Source organism: Abrus precatorius, unplaced genomic scaffold, assembly GCF_003935025.1.
Source record: "Abrus precatorius isolate BTA unplaced genomic scaffold, Abrus_2018 Scaffold2, whole genome shotgun sequence".
NCBI lineage: Eukaryota > Viridiplantae > Streptophyta > Magnoliopsida > Fabales > Fabaceae > Abrus > Abrus precatorius.
Window position 1 is genome coordinate 22344446 of NW_020874362.1, and position 24232 is coordinate 22368677.

Genomic DNA, 24232 nt, shown 5'->3' on the forward strand with positions numbered 1-24232 from the left:
AACAGACACATGGTGGTATCACAATGGACAAACATATTGTATACTTTTTCTTCTTTTCATCAATTAGGTCTATTTTGAATGAAACGCAAAAGCAACTTTACACAGTAAGAAATATAAATACTTGAGGTTGTCATTTAAACTTATTTTCTTGATTAGAATTACAATAAAAAAGAAATTACAAATCAAAAAGGGAAGGAAAGATAAGAAAAAGAAAAAGAGTAATCATCAAGACTTTTGAGTAATCTTAAAAAACTTAAAAATTAGTCTATTTAATCATATTTAAATTTGAAAGTCAATTAGAATTTGTTAGATTAATTAATTGTAAAAAAATAAATTATTTATCTCATTGTAAATTTTATTTTTTCATTTATTATTTTGAAGAAGTGATTTATCTAAAATAGTGAATGATTTGTAATTTTGTTTTATATTTTTAACATATTTTGAAAATAAAAGAAACATGAAAGAAACAAAAAATAGTTTTTAAAAATAGTTGAGTTCACCAAGCTTTTATTCGGCTTCTGCATATCTTTAGCTGTTATAATAAAAATAAGTTATAATTCTTAAAAATTAAACCTTTTTAACGTTATAAATTTAAAAAATTAAACATTTTTGGAAGGTATGAGAAGAAAATTTGAATCTAAAATATTTTTAAAAGATATTTAAAAGGAAAAAACTTTGAAGGTGTTAAAATGATGTTAAAAAAGATATTTTATTTTTTATTTTTTTAAATGCATAATAGAAAAGAGTTCTACTATATGATTTTGTAATTCAAATATGATAGAGCAATGAATGCATTATTATTATTTATTATTAAGTGAATTTTAAAAAATATTTTTAAATTATTAAAAATAAGAAAATGTAAGAAAATATATGATTTAAAAAATATAAAATAATTTGCATGCATAAGATATAATGTAGCTAGAATAAATTAGAACAAATCGTACAATAATTTTTATATTATTTATTAAACAAATAATTTTTTTTACTGATATGACAATGCATAATTAGATAGCAGTGTAAAAAATCAATCCAATATCAGCTATTTAAATTAAATTCAAAATGTGAGAACTAGTTTTTTATTTATGAAACTAATATAAAATTCACATGCTTTATCTTATAACATATAAATCAAGATTATTAGTTATGATGTGAATACTTCTTTCTTTAAAACATTATTTTATTTTTAAGAATTAAAAATATTTTTTATTAGACAATAGTATTAAAGTTTAAATAAAGCGAATATTCATTAATGTATAATTTTATAATCAATATTAACTTATAATTTTAAAATATATATTAAAGGTTAAAAAAAATTGTGACAAACTCTTAATTTTTTATTTATATTCTTTTATAAACTTGACTTTATGTAAAACCTTTTACTTTAACTATTGAATTATCAAAATTCAACATTTATTAAGTATTATTAAGTTGAATAAGCTTTTTTAATAACTATTTACACAAAATAATAAATAAAATAAAACTTCTACATAAATTAAAAAATAATAAACATTAATTAAAAATTCAAATTGTCTTATTTTACAAATTTGCATATAAATTATTTTAATTTAAATATAAAAAAAAAGTTTGATTCATTTTACAGACTCAATTTTATTAAATTTATTAAGAAAAAATAACTTACTTAAATTTTAAGAATTTAAATAAAAATTTATTAAAAAAATACAGAAAACAAAAGTTAATTTTTAACTTGTAATAAAAATTTGATTAATTTTATTACTTAATTTTAACTCCTATAATTACTGATTAAAATGTTAATTCAACTGGTCTTTTAAGTATTTGTTAAGAAATAATTATGTATTAGTACAAAATATGCGAAAGGAAAGGCTATCAGAAACAAGTTTGCGGGAATGTCAACAGTTCGAGATTGCAGATATCCAAAATTTAGTCAATAAATCTAATACAAATAAGGGTATTGAACTCCTCGAATCAACTAAAAGAATGGCACATCCTCTACATTTCACAAAAATGACTATATGAATTGATGTATATCCTGGAATGTACATCTATAACAATCCTGAAACCTGCTCCAATTCCCCAAAGAGAAGCAGAATATATCCTAAATGAAAATCACTAAATATTTAATATGGCACATTCTAATTTTACAGAATTCCTAGGCTGGCTCTCAAACTGGAAAACCAAAACTAATGTACAATCATCCTACTCCAATTACTTACGCTGCCCAATCTTCGGCCGTGCTTTCATCATGCTAGCTCGTCTTGCAACATCCCATGCCCTTGGTGGGGCATATACACCGAGCTGTGCAGCGAAAAAAGACTCATACCCAGGTGAATCAAATGCAAACCCAGTGTGCTTTGATAGCTCACGTGGGAGTTGTGATATAGCATAGCTCCTTGCCTCAGCTGGCGAAAGCTGGTTCCCTATCTCCAGTAGCTGTGCCCTACCAGTGCTATCTAGCTCATGTCTATGCATTTCTTGAATAATCTGATAATCATAGGGGAAGAACCATCTTTGAACCCTGTAACCAAAAGAAGCAAAATGAACAAAACCCGAAGGTTCCCCAAAAAATTGGTGGCAGGAACACAGACTAACAATCCATAAAGGAATATAGTTACTAAATGTCAACTATTTTAAATGCACTAAAGCTATCTGTCTCAATCATACATGAGTAACACAGGATACTCACTTAAATTCACTTCGTTCACCTTTCCATAAAAAAAATGTCCATGGTTGAAATGCCAAAATATTGAATACCGTGAGAGATGATGCAACAGAAACGATTACTTCGTGAAAAAATATCATCTCTTGAAACTCAGACTGTTTTTACTGTATTAACAGTTTGATTTCCTGAGCATGGCTAAACTTTGATATTTAAATAGAATTAGGTTTCGTGTGAATGTAAATGTAAAACTGCCAACGAAAAAGTATCATAGTGTATCTTAATCTTATGCAGACCCAACATCATACTGTCATCTTCATCCGTATCATTCATAAACAAAATACAGGAGTTCTTCAAATCTGAACATTACCCTTGGTAAACAAAATCACAGAAAAGAGCAGCAACGGGAACTAGTAGTAGCATGAGGTAGAAGTAGAGTGTACTCATCAAGACATATATGACAAAATAAATATTCTCCTGCAGAAAAATAAAAACGAACTCAAGTTAACAGCCTTCTTAATGGTCATAAGGAAATTGTCCAACAGAGTCAGAGAGGGAATTCACCTGACGATCATAAGGAGTGGAAATCCCTGAATATATAAAAATAAAAATAAACCAGGCTAATATACTTCCACCAACACTAATATAGTGCCATCTAGTGATCGAATTGCAAATCATAATAAGTCGCAAGTTGACGGTTATTACAACACATGTGAAGGCCATTGTACTGACATCCCAAAGTCCAAATATCTTTCCTGCTGAGTTTTTAGCACTTAAATTTGACGTACTCACAAAATAGAAGAATATTAGAGACTGGTATACAGAAAAGAAGGCCCATATGGCCACAACTTTCCATTTGAAGAAAACATTTCTTATACCCTCCATATATAGTTCAGGATACTTCTTGGACAGAGATGAACTGACATCCTGGTAAAGGCACAAGTAACTAATCAAAACATGCTATCCATGGAGAAAAATTGTAATGTAAAAAGTAAAGCCCAACGAAACTGCTGGATTGAATATCCTACCTTGTCAAAGAGTCCAACAATGATTACAGGCAGTGCTGTGAAGATAACATTATATAAAGACTGAAACCAATCATCATAGAATCTCTGACCAGAAAACCCAGTTTGAAATGTAAACCAAAATTGAGTAAGAGTAAATGTGAGATTCTTGTAAAAGAAGTACAGCACAACCTGCAAAAACCAATTTTTCATGCTTGTTATAAAAATTAGGAAGCAACACAGAAGTATACACTCTGCAGTTTATATAAACATGACACCTTGCATATTCGCAAATATGACCATCGGCCATGAACAAGAAGCAAATCTGTAAGGTAACGAAACTGTGCAATGGCAAAATCACTGGCCATCACCGCTTGCATTCCCTCCAACCCACTTATGCCAACACCAACATGAGCAGCTTGAATCATGCTAACATCATTGGCTCCATCACCAATACTTAGTGTTATTTTCCGTGCACCTTTCTTGACCATACTGGTGACCTGTATGCAGAGACAGTGAACAAATAATCATGTAATTGCATGAGCCAAACAACACCACATTTCCATAGGATGTTACTTCAACCACTCTTACAAACTAGGCCCAAATTTGAATTAAAATTAGCTTCCTTGACAACATAAACTCAACATATAAACAATAATAATGAGTAACAGCAATAAGTCAATTAAAAAGTTATTGACACAAAGCATGAGCTTAACCTGCGCTTTCTGTAAAGGAGAGACCCGGCAGCAAACAACAGCATGACAATTCAAACTTAGATTCAGTAACATCACTCTTAAACTTGGATCCAAGGCATACATTAGACATTTTCCATCAATTACAAGTGCTAACTTTGGTCCAGAGACGGAGTGAAAATAGCTCTCAGCTTCTTCAAGGCATTTCTTCAACTCTTTTTTCACTTCTTCTTTAATAAACCGTGCAATTTCCACTTGGTCACCCTACATAAATTATAAAAAAATGCAACTATTACAGCCAAATACACTAAGAACTATGAGCAAAATATGAGAGAACAAAAAGTCCAGCTTACCCTGTCTTCAACTTCTCTAATTGCATCTGTTTCTGAACTAATTACAAATTGCTTCATCTCATTATTTATTAAGTTGCATGCTGCAGCAAGAGGATAGAAATAAGATATAAAATGATAGCAGCTAAACTTTTGGTTCAGAATAAGATAAGAGTTAAAAGAAAAAAAGAAAGATCTAATTTGAAGCAGACTCACCATATGCTATGTTTATTGCTGTTTCAATTTTGTCTCCCGTGAGAACCCAAATTTTAATACCAGCTCTTTGAAGAGTCTCTATGCAACCTGGTACTCCCTCTTGAAGCTTGTCTTCTATGGCCGTGCTACCAATTAAAATGAGATCATTTTCAATAAGTTCTGCCACCTGTATTATTTCTAGAGGCATCAGTATAAATAGAACAATTCACATTATTAATTTTATACAGTGAAATCCAAACATTCTGCACTCAAGTTAATTTTTGAGATTTTAATGCATAGATTTTGACTTGAACAGTGACTAGATTATTCTAGTTTCTCATAGTAAGAAGTTCCCGAAAGGAAACTATTAGAATATCAGAAAGGTAAGAAACTAATTCTATTACATTAGACTGTTATAACATACTGACAATGACTACAATAATGACAGTTCTAATAGAAACCATTGCCAAGAAATAGATTGCAAAGTGTAGAGCTTAGAATAATAAAAATAGCATAATTGTTTCTCTAATCATTATATCAGCAGCTCCCATCCTCTGGTTGCAGCATTTAATTTATCATTCAATGAGATGAAACAAGTTATTATCACTTCAGAAAATTAAAGATGGAATTTTTAGCTTCTATATTTGATGATGTATTCTTAAATTTTCAGACTGTCATAGTTTAATGTTTTTCAGTTCTTTTAATTGCAATGGAAATTGCAAGATTTGAGTTTTAGAAACTAGCTAAATAAGTGCCTTGAGGAAGCACAGGGCCATTTTCAAACTTTTACAGAGAAATTATCGGCAAAACTTTTTTTGTGTGAAATTTAATTAGTTATCTGGGTAATCTATTCTAAAAAATATAAATTGTTTGATGCCAGTAAAATAAACTGAACCTCGTCTAACTTCTTTTCACGATCATTTAGAGAAGACTTGGCCTGGATAAACTTCTCATTCCAGCTTTCATAAACATCAGGATGCAATTCTTTGTAGGCTAGGCATAATGTACGCAGTCCAGAAGATCCAAATTGTTCTAAATGCTCCCTAGTGACTTTCTTGATATTATTATTAACATCAGCCAGTCTCTCGTAGATTACGGAATCAGCACCCTGTGAAAACCAATTTCCGCAGAAGATGTCATCCTAGCCAAATCCATGAACATTTTAATCCATTGGAGAACCTCAAGAAACAATTACCTTACAGTATAGTACAAGCCTCCCATCTGGATAACGACATACAACAGACTGGCGCTTCCTCGTACTAATAATGGAACAAAGATTACAAGTATGATCAAAGAAAATGTTAAAAGTTAAAACCTTAAAATAAAAGTAGTTTATCAGTAGGGGGGACGGTACCTATTAAACTCAAGCACATTTAATATCTCATAAGATACATCTTGAATTTTGCCCATCTTCTCAACATGGGATTCACGAACATATATCATTGTAGGTGTGCGTCTGACAGATTCATAGTGATTTGCATCAACTCAAACTGAAATTACCTAATAATCTAAACAGTTCTATTGACAAAGCAGCAGTAGAAGCAGGAATGAGAAGGCATATTTAGCATCATAAAGAACTCATGCACTCATGCTGCCGCTTCACTTTTGAAATAATAGTTCAACTCAGACCAGACTTCTTCAGTGTGTAAGATGGATACACACCCATTGATTTCTATTTTTTATTTCTTTTGTTTGAATTTAAGAAATTTTATTATTTTAATTAATAGAAGTATGACATATCATGGAATGTTCACTTCATTTCTCCAATAACAAGCCTAAAATTAAGACTTGTTAACCTAATAATAACGCTTCTATATGTTGACTTTCTTCAATGGAAAATTCATGAACCATTTGATTTGTGCAGCATATGAATAACTAAACTGGAAGAACAGTGTAACAATGTCAAATTTGAGTCCCACAATGAAGTATTTGCCCAACTAAATAGGTTGTGACAAGATTAGCAAAAATCTATTGTACAGGTTGAGACAGAAAACTTGGACAAAAGATCTCTTCATCCTCTTAAAATGGGGATACACCAACTAGGTTGTAGTTCAGTTGGCACAGGCCCAATTCTTTAAGACTTGGTTGTGATGTCAATGTTGGAGATTGTCAGAGTTAGACTTGTAAACTGCTAAGTGAGCATCTAGTTTCTAAATTCTGTTATAACAGCTGTAACTGAGAGGAGGTTAGCCTTCTGTTCTGTTAACTAGTTAGTGATTGGCTCTCAGTATGTATAGCATCATATTGTATCAGATAATAATGAAAAATCTCAGATTCTATCAAATTCTGTCATTCTTCTCTCTCTCTTGTTGCTGTTCCTTAACAGAGGTTTAATAGTTACCATGCCACCTACCCCCTTCCCCTACATAGGTGCTTTTTATGCATATAATTGGAACATTATCAAGAAGTTTGAACTTTGAACCTGTAGAAAAAGAAACCAAAGTTTTTTGCAGCAATAACCAAAGCAGCCTCATCAGGTGATGCAGCTTGATATCTGATCTTTTCTGGGGACTCCTCACCCTCAGGCAATACAGTGTGGCATATAGCAAGGCATCTGAAGAATTCCTACATTAGAAAAAACAGAGGAATATTACTTTGTCATACATAACATACTAAAAACCATGGTCCAAACTGCAGCTGCTGAATTCATAGCATGAGAATATTGTAAAAAACGCAACTTAAGTGCTCACCTAATAGACAATATATACTAAATGAGAAACATAATTAAGCAATATGAATCAACTTCCGTTCCAAAATGAAAAATCTAGACTATGCCAACTGGGCTTGAAAATTAGGTTCATAAATATAAGAGCCGATTATTACCTAGGAAGTGTGGATACAAGACACAAGACATGCATATGTCAACATGACACAAACATGAGAAATAGTATGTTTTAAAAATTATACATGACATAGCTATAGTAGATCATATGGAATTAGAATATGGGATATATATAAGAACCTTTTTAGTCAGCAAGGAACAAATTTGTGAATAAAGAAACCCAAAACTGAGTTGAAAGAATAAACAGACTGCTGCCATGATTCAAAGTAATGTGAAGTTATTTACCTTGCAGACATCAGGATTTGGCTCATTCCTCCAAGCTCCTCTCATCAGCCTAGGATCATCAAAATTAAAACCCCTCTCAAGCACTGCATTGGGAGATCTATTTTCCTGTAGAGAAATAAGTCAAATAACACTATGTTATAGCCACAATCTTTATTATAGATAAACTACTTTCACACAATGCATATATGCATCACCTCAATCTTCATGCCATTGCGCTCTGCTAATCCTCTCTCAATTTCAGTCACACCATTGCCATAGACCTCTCCTCCAATTGAACACTTGAAGAACTCCATTAAATTTCTTGTTAGAGTTCCAGTTTTGTCAGAGAAAATGTACTCCACCTAATCAAATCAGAAAGTAAAACTGCATGAAAAACATTGTTTCAATTAAGCAAAAACAAAAAAATAAAAGAAGGAAATAATACAGCAACTTTAACTCCCAATTTCAATAGGTCAAAGGCCTCTTCTTTCGTCTTCCTTTCATCTTCATCCATTTTTCCCTCCATTTTTTGATAGCTACCCACCCACTATTACAAGGGTTTATGAGAGGAAAAATAACAGGAACACGGGATCAAAACCCCTGAAACTGTTGTAACACCCTATGTGTTAAAGTGTATTAAAACTGTTGTAACTACCTAGCTATTGTAACTAGTAGGTAGTTATTATTTAGTTGAGAACTTGAGATCCTTAAATAGGAAAGGAGTAAGAAAGAAGGGGCAGAGTTTCTGTAACAGTGAGTGGTTGAGAAAGGTCCAGGAAGCTCTCAAATCATCCAAGCAATTTCCTTGTTAAGTACATTCTTTCCTACTGATTCAGCTACCTCATTGGGGCTTGTTTGGTCTATAGATCAACCAACACTTAGGGATAATCTTTTTTATATCTCTTGTAAGTACATCTAAGACTATCTCATCTACAAAAGGTATACATTTAGGGACAACCTGTTGTATATCTCTTGTAAGTAAATCTAAGACTAGTTAAATAAGTAAGGACTCAAGGATGAAACTTAATATAAACCAGCCTTGTAAGAAAATTGTTAATCATGTCTCCCAAAGTTCTCACACTTGTAATTAACCCCTTGTACATGTTGTATAACTCAAATATAAGTCTCACAATTTCAAAATCTTCCACTGCATTTATCTTGGCACACAAATATGTACTTCCCCCAAGTGAATAAAAATCATATGTGAGTCTCTTCTCTGCTATACCTTTCTATCAAACTCCTTATATAGCTTATGTTGTAGACCTTCCTTCCTTACATAAAACTAAACTGATTGTCTACAATTAGTCTCTTAAACAATATCGCAATAGCTTATCATAAATCGTGTATAACAAACTGTTAAATCTCCAAATCCTTTTTAATTGATTTTCCAATAGTTTTCCATATTGGGACCTCTACAAGTTTTCTTTACACCTGCCCAAACCAAAACCACCTTAGTTGAGTTTCTACTATCTTCTCTACAATAAGTGCTCCTCCAAATTTTACTTAAATGCATTCTTTCCTATTCCTATACAGCTAGCTTAGTGGAACCAATCATCTAATGCAACATTCTCATCTCCACTAAAATGAATTTATTTATTTGGCATATAAGAAGTGAATTTTGGATGATAGCTAGTTTTGGATACTTGAATATATGCTATTGGACATGTTGATTGAAATTGGGTATCTTCTTAAGAATAATTAGAGATGAACCCGATTACAATGACATAATAGTACAGTTTTTCAAGGGACTGTTCCTCCCAAGCCGAAGGCTCTAACTCCCATAAAATTGATGAGATGATTTCTCTCTTTACCTCCCTCTTATATCTAGGGACAATGTGTCTTATTTTTCCTACAATCTCAACCTGCCCAACTACAAACTAATTCAAGCTAACTAACTAATATATTGTAACTAGTGAGTCACTAACTAACATATCATAACTAACAACTAATGAGTGTTACCTAACAATACTTTCTCCCTAAAGTTTCACCTTGTCCTCAAGGTGAATAGCTGTGGCAGCTGCAAATAAAATTCTATTGGAGTTCCAACTAATTGAAGCATGATGATCAAGCCAACAACACCCTAAAACTCAAAAATAGCTCACTCCTCCTGGAATATATAAGTATTCCCATGCTCCTCTAGTGCTCTTTTTTCTTCCATATTTTTGGCTATGAAATAGACCACCATCACAGCTGCAATAGTTGTAATGAAAACCTCATATTCCCTGGACTGCACTGCTGCATACAATTGCAAATCATGAGCTGTAAGCCTGTAATATGAGAAATGCACTCTTTCCCTTGATGGCTTGTGCTGCTGCTGCTTTTGGCTGCTTCTAGTTTTGCTGTTAGAACCTCTTTGGCTTTCTATCCAAGTCAACATACACAAAGTCCTTTTTGGCAATTTGAGCATGACTAGTGAGCTGACTGAACTATTCAAAACCTCCATGGCTGTCATAGACAGATTGGAGGATGATACTGGGGGCGAGCTAACCAATCTTCTCATAGCCTATTTTCTATAACTTGATTGTAGTCATCCATTCCCTTATCTTCACTGCACATATGATGACCTATTTGGTTCCTTTCTTCACATCTCATACATTGGCCTTCCTTCTCAAAAATAAATGTCTTTTCAGACCAAGATGAGAATCCTCTGATCTCTTTGTTTCAACTCTTTTTCAAATCCTTTGAATTTTCCCAATTCTAGTTCTTAGTCCAAAATATGAACTTATTCCCTTTGGATTTTTTCCTCTTTTGTTTATATCTAGTTCCAAGATTTCTTGTAACCACAATCCATGATTCTTGTTCTTCTCCTCAGACAGTTACTGTTTTTTCAGTGTTTGTTTCTGGCCTCCAAGCTGTTTGTTCTTTGCTGTCCAAACTTTAAAATTTTCAGCTTTCGTGCACCAAAGAACCCTTCATCTTCAACCCAAACTAGTAGATCTAGGTCATGTTCAGGCTGAAATTGCTTGAGCATTGCCTTCACAAAATCCCACCATGTTGCATCTTGATTGCTTGCTTTCCAGCAATACCACCATGTAAGCACTTCCCAACTTCCATAGCTAACCCAACCCACAGTAACTTTTTCCCTTCTAGTATTCTTTTCTCATCAAAATACATATCTACATCGATCAGTCACCAATAGGCTTCCTTCAAATCAAACCTTGGAATCATCTTCAAGATTCGATACTCACTGCTCCAAGATTGGAGCTTTGATACTAGTTATAGAAACTGAGTATCTTCTTAAGAATAATTAGGGATGAACCTCAATTATAAGGACAGAACACTGCAGTTCTTCAAGAGACTGCTTGTCCCAAGCTAAAGGCCCTAACTCTTACAATTGACAAGATGATCCCTCTCTCTGCCTCTTATTTAGTGGGGAAATATGCTTTATTTCTTCTAAAATTTCAACCTTCCCAACTACTAACTAATTCAAGCTAAGTAACTTATGTGGCAACTAACTACTGATTCCCTAACTAACATTTCCTAACTAACTACTAATAGGGGTTACTTAACACATGTTAAATATAAAATGTGGTTTTGCTCAATATTTAGGGGCAGATTCTGTTAAACTTTCGGTATACCCATGATTAATTTGATTTGCTTTTAGTCGAATCTTATCTTCAAGCTTGCCAGGCTAATGAGCATGAGTTATTAGTCTATGAACTGCCATGTCCAAGGCACAAGTTGTGACACTGTATAACTCAAAAAGTTGACACAAAAAGAAATACTGAAACACATCAAAACATTAATAGTTATATCAATCATACACTACCAAAAATACATGTACTTCCACAAGACAATACATTACATCATATTTATTTCATTTATAATTTAAAACAATAAACAAAATGGTTGAGGAGAATGGAGGAAAGGCCAGGGGCACAGGTGAGAAAGTGCAATTATCCTAACCACCGAAGATAGTTAAAGATACTAGAAGAATGATTAATCATTTTAGAAAGTAACTTCCATTCTGGGTTTCCTTAGAAGGACCATCTTATCATTTTAGAAACCTTTCTTTTATTTCTTTACTTTAGATTCCTCTTCCATTTAACATGTCATGCAGTCTCTCTTTCACTTTCTTACTTCTTCATCAGTAGTAAACTGTTTTTCTGTCAAGCATAAATTGAGGCAGTAACATACCTGCCCAAGTTCTTCATTCAGATTTGAAGTTCTTGCCAATGCAGGTGTATTGGTTTCAGTATGGTACATGCACAAGTCCTTGTTGATAAATTGAGTTGACTGAATAAATTTTATCATCTGATACAATAACCAAAATAAATCACATTTTCCTTCAAGAAAACATGGGCATTTTTAAGGCATAAATAAATAACAGACACAAACCTCTATGGACACATAAAGTGAGATGGGGATGATCGTTGAGTATAGTGTGATAAGGGTAAACATAGTTAGGAGAAAAACCTGACAACACAGACATAGAATTAACACTAATAATTTAAGAAAGAGAGAGAAAAGAGGTGGCTATTCATCTTGATTAGGTAAGCACACAGTACCAAAAATCTGTTTTTTGGGTTGAACTGTGCCGAGCCCTCCTCCGACGAATCAAGATGTAAGTAAAAATATTTTTTGTTTACGAAGATTGCACTGCAGTTTGCACAAATGCAAGAATATCATTCAGAAATAATCTACACTTCTATAAATAAGGGGGATTACCTCATTTGGTCACAATTTTATTTTTCCAAAATATCATCATTATTTTATTAAAAAAACATAAGAAAAGGATATGGTCCTCAATTTCCAACTCTGTAATAACTGTTTCTGATTAAACTTTATAGTTAGAAAAGACTAATCATTATTACCTTTTTTTTAATAAAAAAACTTGTGCCGTATTACAATTTTTTAAATCAAACTTTTACCCATGGCAGACTCGACACTATAACTTATTTTCAATCTTAAACTAAAGATTGAGGAGCATGTTTCCAATAAAAACACTAGTATTATTGATTTGACCCTAAAAACACACTAGTGTTAAGTTGTCCCACATCGGCAAAATACTCCTTATAAGGTCTTAGGGTATAAGCTAGCTTTTGGAAGTGAGTTAGGCTCAAGTTTCTTAACAATAACAAAACCTAGCATTGATAACAAGTTAACAACAGAATTAAAACCATTAAATCTAATGCAGAGTTTAAAGAAAACCAACCAGCAAACTCAAATGTTTAACGCACCTGCCTATGGCTCCAATGAAACACATCATGAATAGAGTGGCAAATAGAGTGAGTATGAGTTTGTCAAGCTTCCTCTCCAATGTACTTCTTTTGGAAGGAACATTCATGGCATTCATCATCACCTGCAATGTTATTCCAATGTCTGTGAAACATATCCATGGACAATTACAGTAGGAAAATATTAAGCAACAAGAAGGTGAACAAAACAAAATATCCCCCAAAAGTCAAGGATAGACATTGGATAAACAAAATATCCCCCAAAAGTCAAGGATAAACAAAACAAGTTAATTCACACAGCTCAGTTCAAGAACTAAATCACTTATACAAAATAACTCAGACAGACATGACAGCAATCATCATCACATTCAAAACCGACAGATCAAGTAAGGTACTATACTAAAGTGAAAATACAACCCATAAGTAGTGGTTACATCTTTAGTGTGTTTGGTTTGTTTATGTTTTCATTTATAATTACAAACATGCTACCTTGCTTTCATTCAGTTTCCTATGTTCAAAATTTTGAATAAGAAATAACAGAATATCAATGAACAATCCAAGGAAAACTTGTACATAACAATGGCATTTTTTGAGGATGATTAGTTTTCTATTTTCATTTTCAGTTGATATGTTATCATTGATTATAACAAAAGGGTCACCTTGTTATCATTTTGTTTCCTTTTTACAATATTTTGTTAAGGAAAGACAGTAAAAATAAACAGGAAATTCATTTTTTTTCTTTTATTTCCATATCCCTGTGGCCCAAGGATTGCTAGGTATCATACTAAAATTAAAAATTTGAAACAAGTGTAGCATAGCAAGTGCTAAACAATATCAGTTTGTCCCCAGTAACTTTCCAACAATCAATTCATTACTACCATTACACATCTTTTAAACAGATGCAGGCCAAGGGCTGCAAATTACAAAATTGATGAAGGTATTATCACTAGGCACCATTTTATAACAGCGTACCTTTGTTTCATGTCCTGTAAATATAACCACCCCAACAATATACTCTGTATTCCTGAGACTGCAACCCTGAAATGACAGGACACTCTAAGTCAAAGCAAATTTAGTTTGACAAAAAGTAAGTAAACAAAAATATCAATGTCTATTGATGGTACAGAGCAAGATATGATGTTTCAAATCAATACAAAAAAGAAAAAGCACTCTACTAACTCCTATCAAAAAGTACTCGAAAAAGCATTAAAAGTGGGGGAGCATAACATACTCGCAACAAAATTTGATTTGGACTGAGAGGCAGGGTTTGCTTTTGAATTATAAGATTTCCGGTGAAGGTATACAATGAATTGTTTGGTTGTTCACATTGAATTTCACCTGGACAGAGAAAACAAATTGTGAAAATGTAGAAGAAATAAGGAAGAAATCAAATTTTGCAATAATCATTAGAATTGACATTTATCAACCTGATAATAAACAAGTCTTGCATAGACTTCAGAATAATATGCCCTAAAAAATTAAAATTAAGAAAATCGTTTCAAAGAGACAAAAAAATTTCTATTAAGGCAATTTATAATTTAGGAATTTTTTATTAAAGAAAACACACTACTGGTACAATTAACCACACATGTAATACATCAATATATGATGAACATAAATTTACTAGTATCTTCCTAGATTCTCCCATCAAATCTAGTAGTCCTAAAATTGAACAGTTCCATCTATTAGGAAGATTCAGCCAGTAGGATATATGACACAATCAATTACACAATTTTATAATACTTTTACTCAGCTTGAATTCACAACTGATCTGATGCTGGAGAGTGGTTAATGTGAAAATGAACATTTGAATACACAAATTCAAAAAGAGATTATAAATTTGTAATAACTTTCAGGGATGGAAGATAAACAACAAAATTGGAATAAAACAATGAGAATTCAACAGTAAGTGCATTATCAAGTAACTACAACATAAGATACTTATATACAATTTCACCAACTAAACCCCTATACACAGAAGAGGATGCCAATTGAAAAGATGATTTACATTTTTGTAGTCATACATATTAAATTAGAAGTAGAATTACATCTCAGAGAAATCAAGGCATGTAGTACCAGTGCATCATAACATACATAATGAATTGATTAAATATGAATCCTAGCACCCATCACTCACAAAATTATGACACTGCCACAATTTTTTTTACTATTAAAGTTTAAAAGAAAACCAGATTAAAAATCATTGGCTGAAAAGTAATCATCAAGTTTCCTAGAACTTGAACAGCAAATGCACACATATAAGATCAGTCTAAGCAAATGAAACAAAGGTTACAGAAACTGTAGACTTATAGGTAAATTAACAAACAAATATAAACCTTTAAACTCAGATGCCTTCTCTGGAGTCAGGTAATCCCAAGTCTTTTCCAATCCTTTCCTAATCTTCAAATTGGTTTCCCCATCCAAATTAGCAGTCTGTCACCCAAACCCAAGGTGAATAAGCTGAAAACACTGCTAAAGAACATCAAGAAAGCACCCACACCAGACTGAAAAATATAAATAAATAAACCTCAATGTAGCAGACACCATCTGCATTAGTACTAGCCAAGAAAAGCAGATCTGCTGGAAAGAATCCATCCTGGTTAACCTGCAACAAAGAAGAACTTAATAGTAAGTATTGCAATTAAATAGCAACACCTGCAATGAAACCATCAGAATCAGCCCAGGAATACAAAACCCATGGGTCTATATATTACTCACATCTGCAAACCAAACTAACAAATAACAAGTAAAATCACATATTGATGAAGGAAAATAGATCTGTAACAAGAATTGATGACTTCCCTACACACTCTCCTCCGACTAATGGATAAAAAAATAGAAAAAATACACCTCAGTAGCTCAAAAATAAAATAAAAATACATAAAAAAAAAAACTAGCGAGAAAGAAAAATACCCATCTCAACCAGCTATATTTAGGAAACGAAAACAAAAATGAATTTTTTGTGCTTAACATCTAATAAATAAGACAATTAATGGAAGATGTGAGCAAATTTAGCAAACATAAGAAAAATATATCTGTTGCAACATTATGAGACTAAACAGAAATAAACAAAGGGTACACAGGTAAAACATTAATACTTAATATAGTAGAATTCAAAATTGGAAAACTGTTGTTATAGAGAAATGAATCAGTGTGATAAAAAGGTTTTTACCAATTAAAATTGAAAACAAAATAGCTTCAAGGGGAGAATTCTGCTCAACTTATAACAAGGAGTACATGGCACCGTAGCCACTATGGAATCTTATCACACACCTCCCTCATCTAAGATTGAACATGTGGAGCATGAAGTTTGCAGGACTAAACATCTATGGGTGGTCCAACATCATGACTAGATAGACTCTAATTACCATATTACCATTAATAATGAATTGGGCCTAACCCAACCTAAAAGTCAGCGTAAGGGGGAGGATTTCCCAACTCATCATGAGTACTTTGGCCATAAACCTAGCCAACGTGAGATTTTAACTCACTATATCAGTAATGAGATATATATGGGATAGAAGAGCATATTTTGAACATATACAAGGAAAGATTGTAGCCCACAGTCACAACATGATAACCACCATCCTACGGAAGTTTAAAACCAGAAAATCAATACACATTATAGATCTTCTTCCATGTAAGTACTAGTTCAAAACATAGAGGCATCAATTAAATCTAGCGCAGAACCATATAATGCTCACCTTGACAATGTCGCCAACCTGCAATTTTTTCCAGGGTATAGACTCCCACTTCTGATCTTGCAAAACATCTATCATATTATTGTTTATGGCCATGTCATTTTGAAAACGCTTCTGTTATACACAATTTAAAGGGAGAAAACAGGAAATTAATAAGAGGAATACACATACAAATCTACTGCCACAATCCAAACTCAGAAACTGTGGACAATTTCCAATTAAGGATTGGATTGAGAAAAATAAAATAAGGAGAACATAACCACATGTTGTAAGCAAAATATGTATAATGTTTGACAAATTTGTAAGCACAAAGTAGAATAAAAATTCTCCTACAACATCCCCTGCCAGAATTTCCCATAAAATTTATATCTGAATGATGAAACTCGAATCCCTATGCCCTTAAAATTTTAAGTAAAACACATCATAAAGAAAACCATGTGCAAGGAGAGAAAAAAATATTCTTACCCAGTCCTCAAAAGCTTCCTTAATAAGAGAGACAAGAAGCACCAGAGATAGAGGAAGCACGTTAGTTATTGGAGACACAGGACTACAATATCAGAAAATAAATAAGACTTAGTCTATATAAAAACATAAAATTAGCCACAAAGTATATATGAAAAGCACAGTATATAAGTACATATCACTGATAACAATGCAGGAAAGCAAAGCATAATGCAAGTCCAAGAATAAGATCAATGAAACTATAGCAATTTGATTAGAAGTTCACTGTAACGATAGGAGTAAGAAGTAATTATCTTATTGATGAATGAGATAGAATTTTGTTAGATTAGGACTTCAGTAATAGAAAGTTATGCAGTTAAGTGTTAAGTCAATCAACTTAAATTTAGTCAATTGATTCCCTTTGGAGGTTTGCTTCTCCTTGAAAGTAGCTATAAATTGTAACTCAGTGTTTACATGTTGGTCTATTAATGTTTGACTAAAACCTCAAATTGGTCCCCAAAAAATAAAAAAGTTTTTCAATTTGATTCATAAAAGAAGAAAGTATTAAAATTAGTTCATAACTATGTAATAGGTCATTCATTTTAATCTCTCTGTTAGAATTAGTTAATCCTTTCTCACAAAGATAATGATATAATATATTAAGCACAATGTGACATGTTAATATGTTTCTAACTATGTCAATTAAGAATGTTACATTACAACATAAAGTAACTAAAAAAACACTTCATTTTTGTCCCTCGTTCTCATATAACACTTCATTAAGAATGTGCACGAAAATAAAGTGTTTATTTTAATCAACTTATGTTGTAATATTCTTAATTGGCATAGAGACACATTAGTTTGTCACATTGCATTTAACATGCAACATTACCATTTTTGTTAGAGTGAATGACAAACCACACCTTTATCAAGTAATTTTGATATTTTATTCTTTCAAAGGACCAAATTGAAGGACTCCTTATCTTTTAGAGATCAATTTAAGATAGTCATTAATGTTGTAGTTATCAATCTCAAATAGTAGCACGTAGTGGCCAACGCCAAAAATGCTATTATGAGATAGGGCATAGCGGAATGACAACTATTTAGAAATTATATATATATATATATGCTAAAAGATTTTTAAAAAACCTCAAAATCCATGACATATTCATAATTTGAAAATAAGAAGTCATAGTTCTAAGGTAAAATATACAAGTAAATAACAATAAAAGTAAAAAAAAGTCCCCCAACGCAGTGCTTTTTAGAGCAAAAATGATTTATTTTTTAAAAGTTTCACTCCAGCACCGCTATAGCAACACTATGGCTGCTATTTTGGCCACTGCAAGTCTACAACCGCCATTCAAAACTGCTTTGCTATTCAAATTTTATAGCTGCCTATGGCTGCTCCGCTCCACTATTCTGCTATAGTGCTGCTATAGCCCACTATTGATAACTATGATTAATGTTTGCATTGAATTACATATTTATTTTTTCATTCTACTACCATTTTTCCCCTTCAATTCTCTTGTTTGATTTTGTTAAGGTGGTGTGCTGAGAACAATAAATTGAATGAGAAAATTACATTAAAACAAAATAAAATTCTTAAAGAAATTGTTAGAAATTCAACACCACACTAAAAGGATCTTCATATAGATAGCATTTCAGTAATTTCTATAAACTTAACACTTGATCAACCAGAATACTCAAGCAGACATCATGCATTGAAGAGAAATTCAAACAATCAAAAACTTAAAAACAAATGAAGCACCAAAACCCAATAGCTGTCTCTTGCTTAATTTTCCACAACCCCAAATTCTAGTATCATAGCCTCACAGGTACTGTTCACAGATTTTTAATAACCACCAGCTTGACCCCTAAAGGATTAAACCCTTCACATGGCTTCCAAATTACCGTAAACCTAAACCCTCCACTTTCCTATATCAACCATGCATGCAGTATGAAATTGAAATATAAATTTCCATATCAAGATTTAGGATGAAGATTAAGATCCAATGCAGCTGTAATACTAATACATCTTATCCATACAAATAATCACTCTAATAAAAAGCACCTAATTGAAGTAGATAGGAGTCAATTGAAGAAGATAAATTTTGGTGAAAAAATAGGATTGCATTGTTCCCCTTCGGTGAGTACTCATTGCTCACTTATCACAATAATGCAAGCAAGTAGCAAAATAATCTTCTAACTGTGAAGTTCACGAGCATATACATACCTAATTGGCGTGGTTGACAAAATTGAGATTGTAAGAAAGTAGAGATTAGCCACCCGTCTGAACTGCAGGACAAACAGGAATTTCTATCTTCTAAGTAACATAAAAATATAGATAATGTGGCAAAGGATAGTCCCGATCATTTACAAACATGTTTATCTTCAATTAACAATATAGGAATTCACAAAAAAATACTGGCAAACAAATTTGAGTAGGTGTTGCTTTAACATCAAATACTTAAGAGCACACCAATTTGAAATTTTCTTTGTCTACGAATAAATCCAAAAGCCATTTGACTCCACCCCCATGAATTTGTACCAGTAGTGAAGACAAGAATGCTAATTTAAGAAGATAAAAAATGATAAAAAGTATGGGGTAAGAAAAAATACTTAAGAATATAGTTTCCAGAAAATTCAACAAATCATGGGGTAAGAAAAAACTCAATTTTGACAACAAATCAAATGCATCTCACTTGCTCTTCAAAACAAAAAACTTAAGAGTAACTTACCTGTTCAAATAATCCTTTTGGGAAAAAGGTTAAGAAGTTGTACTTTGTAGTTGATATTGAATTTCCCTAACATAATGGATAGTAACAAATCAAAACCAAATAAAATTTTACTAAATTTATGTATGTCACATTATATAATATCTCAATGAAAATGAAATCCCTGATTTCTGGAAGCATGCAAACATTAAATGAACAAATTTTCTCAAGGTGTATCTATAACAGCAGAAATACAAGGGGAAAAACAGGAAAAAAGAATCAATCTGCTTTCCTATTGATCAATTAACCATAAGGAAAACTGCACAATGACTTCCTTCACTAAAGCAGTAAAGGCAACCGACATGCATGTTTAAAGCTAATGTATAAAAGAGGAAACATTAATAGCTAAACTCTTATTTTTAAATGTCTGACCCATGGCAATGGCAGACATCACAATCTTTTTATATAATTTTTTCTATCCTAGATAATCTCAAAGATCCAAACTGGAAGAAACCATATTGTATTATCTTCAAAAATAAAATTTCACCCACCAATAACCTATATTTTATGCTTCAAAAGATTTGAACCTCTTTCATATCAATTCAACACTTCTAAAAATTTTTTCAGGTATTCACAATCAAACATTTGTATGTCTACTCCACAATGCATATCTCATTTTATAATGTCATAAATATACTATCATTTCTTACCAACTTTTGAATAAATATAATGATTTTCTTTCCATTTTTATTTCATGTATATGAAAGTAAATTACTCTCTTCTATTATTAAAACAAAAACCGTAACTTTTATCCAGAGAAAATGCTACAAAAAGTTCCAAAATGTGGTCAATGGCTATTCCTATCCTTGCTCAATTTTAAATGCTGAGAAAATTTGAAGAGTGCAAGTGTGCAACTATTTGGTGCTGCTGAACCTTCAACTCCCCTCCCCATGTTATGAAAACCTACAGTCCTACAAATGGTCACTGACAGAAGGGAATATTAAAATCATTTAAGTGTGGTTTGCCATTCATTTTAATCCTTCTATTAGAATTCATTAGTTAACTCTCACAAAAATGATCTCACAAAAATGATGATGAAGCGTATTAAATGCAATATGACATACTAAAGTATCTCTAACTATGCTAATAAAGCATGTACAACATAAGGTGACCTAAAAACACTTCGTTTCCTTGCACATTCTTATATGTTGAATAAAAATGAAGTGTTTAACCTTGTGACATAAAATTCTTAATTGGCATAATTAGAAATATATTAATATGTTGTATTGCACTTATCATGTTACATAATCATGTGAGTGAGATTCAGTTTATGGATTTTAATTAATGGACTAAAATTAATGATAGACCATACATTCAGGAATTAATTTTAATATTTCTCTTCTCAAAAACCAAATTGAAAGAGACTCTATTTTTCAAGAACTAATTTGAAGTTTTAGTCATATTTAACTATTAATTGAATGACAATATAAAAGAGTTTACACTAGCAACATATTTTAATTAATATTTTTTACTATGCATATACAAATTTAAAAAAAAAAAAAAGACGCCATAAAAACAAGGTGACATTTTGTAATTAAAAATAAAAACAAGTAACAAAAACTAAAAACATTTTCTCAAAGTAAACAAGCCCTAAGATACTCTAAAATATTCCAAGATATAACAATGATATCATGAGATACATTCTAGATATTCTAACACTCTGTCAAGCTAAACTTTAGTATGCTTCAAGCTTGTACCAATTAATTACAATTAATCACACTAAAAGGAAAAGCATTGAAATTTGAAAATATTACACATTGGCAGGAGATGGAGTCAAAGCATCTGGGACTGGAGGAAGGAACAGAATGCATGTGATACGAGTGGAAGGCCAGACTACATTGAGGGAGGGAGGGAAGGGGGGGGGAAGAGCCGCAGACTACATTTGGGATGAAGTTAGGGCCAGATTTCATCTGTGACACAGATAAGGGCCAGACTACGTCTGATGAAGAGAAGCAAAGCAAATCAAATTTGACTACCAAACATGGAAAAACAACAGCCCAAGGAAGCCAAACATCCAAGCCAAGAGAAAGTTCCAAAGAAGATCAGGTAGCTTAATCTAACAATTCTAACCACAGATGATAAAGGTAGAAATGGATGAAATGTGGGCCACAAGAAAGACTAAATATACAGAATCACCAACCATACCATTCTGAAATTGTAGGATTAGATACATTGTTTGAAATTGTAGGGATTTGAGAAAAGAAGGAAAAAGACATTAAACACTGAGCAATAAAAGAATAAAATTGATATATGGTGTGTAATGATTTGTAACAAAATACACAATGCTAATCCCAATTTATAATATTAATTCTAGACTCTTAATGGTAATTAAACATTGAAACAAATCAGGAAATATGACAAAATATTGAGATCAGTCCTAATCCTAAAAGTCCATCTACAACACTAAAATATTTGAATCTCTACAGTAATGATACTATGAGATTTTATACATATTCTAACACTACCCTTGTTCAAGCTTATATGTTGTGAGAAAACACAAGATTTGAACACATTTATTTGGTGTGTTTGAATTTGAACCTTCAATTCAAATGATTGAAACTTTGGACCAAAATGAACCTTCAGATGACTTCCATAAAATAATCATGTTTTTACCCTCAGCATAAATAACGCAATTTCTGAGCATGAAATAGGAGCTATATATGTGAACAAAATACCCACAAGGAAATGACTCAGAATCCGTTGAAACTGGTGGCACAATGGAACTTGTTGCAGCACTTTTTGTTTATGTTTCTAAAATAAATTAGAGATGCAAAATACAAGGAAAAAGTAATTTACAACAACAACCATATGTTTTTGCAGTTGGTGAAGTTGGCTACAAGAATAAAACATATCTATAGAGTATAGACAACCTCTAAATCCTTCTTAATTGCTTCGCTTGCAGCAATAGGGGGGAAACCTTTCATCTGATCCACTTTCTCCACTAGGGCTTATACAAGTTTTCTTCACACATGCACAAACCACCTAAGACAAGCTGCTTCCATCTTCTCTAAAATAGGTGTGGCCCAGTTTTTTCCTCAAATGCTGTCATTATTAATCCTATTGTTGTATAGGAAGAGAAATTTACTTGAAAAGTAATTTATCCTTCATAAAAACTTGAAAGGCAAAGAAGACTCGTACGGTCCTACCTGAACCTTATATCATCTCATAATCAAAACATTAAACATTTACACTTCTCTTTCAAGAGAAAGGAAAATTCCAAAATCCCTTAATCCTTAGTTCTATTTCTTATTAATTTATTATTCTATTTGGTTTCAATTTGAAATGCTTATCCTACATGTGGATGAATGTCACTCTCTCTTCTTAAGTGACTAGAAAGGAATTCTTCAAGCAATCCCTATAGGTTTCATTAGACCATCTTATTACGATTAATAAATCCAGTAAAAACAACATATTAGTTCATTTAATGTTTCGAACTGCAAAATACTTACACAGAAATTCTTCAACCATTTTGAGGATCAATCAAAGAGAACTTGTTTCACAGACACCTCTACTCACCAAAGCTGAACTAACCTTCGATCTTTATTCTAATCATACATTAACAAAGCATCAATAAACGAATCACTAACCCTGCCTTCCACAATTAACAAGCTTACTCAAACAAACACTGAAATATCCTCCACGTTTACATAATCAATCCACAACATCAATTAACCACAAAACACAAACACGAATAATAATAATAATAATAATAATAAAACAATCAGGGAAGTTACACGTAACAAGGAAACACAATCGAAGAGAAATATGAAGGAACCTTGAACCGGATGGGAAAATTGGCATCGCGATCGTTGCAGAAGATGGTGCGGTAAGTTGGGGCCTGAGGCTGGACTCGCCCGAGTCGAATCGTTTGAGACTGGACTCGATGGTTCAACGTGGAACTCGATCCAGAAGAGAGAGAAGATTGAATCCCATCCCATCCCTTCATCGTTCAATTTTTCATGCGATCGCTTCTTCTCTTTCTCTTTCTCTGCGAATCAACCAATTGCTTTCAAACACGAATGAAAAAACTCGGACGCTGAGACGCAGGCGCTACTTGGGTTCGTGTTCTTTCCAACAACGCTGAAACCAAGAGATTCAACCCCCCCTTTTCCTGTTTTGACGATTTTGCCCTTTCCTTCTATTTTAGATTTTACTTTCCTTTCTCGGTACCCGCGTTCCCGTTAGCAGGAGTGCTAAATTCTCTCTGGTCTTGTCACGCTAAATTCCCTTATTGGTGT

The 24232-nt window shown here is 32.4% G+C and overlaps 1 protein-coding gene across 3 annotated transcripts; it reads right to left on the reverse strand.

Annotated features, from left to right (window-relative positions):
• Positions 1–1860: 1860 nt before the first annotated feature.
• On the reverse strand, positions 1861–24232 carry LOC113857364 (phospholipid-transporting ATPase 3-like). Of its 3 annotated transcripts, XM_027489145.1 has the most exons (27): positions 23770–24232; positions 19959–20024; positions 19454–19515; positions 17245–17326; positions 16783–16893; positions 15606–15683; positions 15415–15511; positions 14310–14416; positions 14051–14116; positions 13082–13203; positions 12410–12500; positions 12240–12317; positions 12039–12155; positions 8117–8263; positions 7923–8027; positions 7278–7420; positions 6210–6311; positions 6051–6114; positions 5751–5963; positions 4877–5042; positions 4685–4764; positions 4356–4595; positions 3918–4139; positions 3664–3831; positions 3200–3562; positions 3006–3112; positions 1861–2494 (listed from the first exon to the last, which is right to left on the reverse strand). In XM_027489145.1, exons 1-27 carry the CDS (start codon positions 23938–23940, stop codon positions 2185–2187), a joined length of 3678 nt encoding a protein of 1225 aa, XP_027344946.1. In that variant the 5' UTR covers positions 23941–24232; the 3' UTR covers positions 1861–2184. The 3 variants fall into 3 exon arrangements, with proteins under 3 accessions (XP_027344946.1, XP_027344947.1, XP_027344948.1); XM_027489146.1 differs by lacking the exon at positions 19959–20024 and having other exon boundaries at positions 23770–24192; XM_027489147.1 differs by lacking the exon at positions 12039–12155 and having other exon boundaries at positions 1863–2494; positions 23770–24192.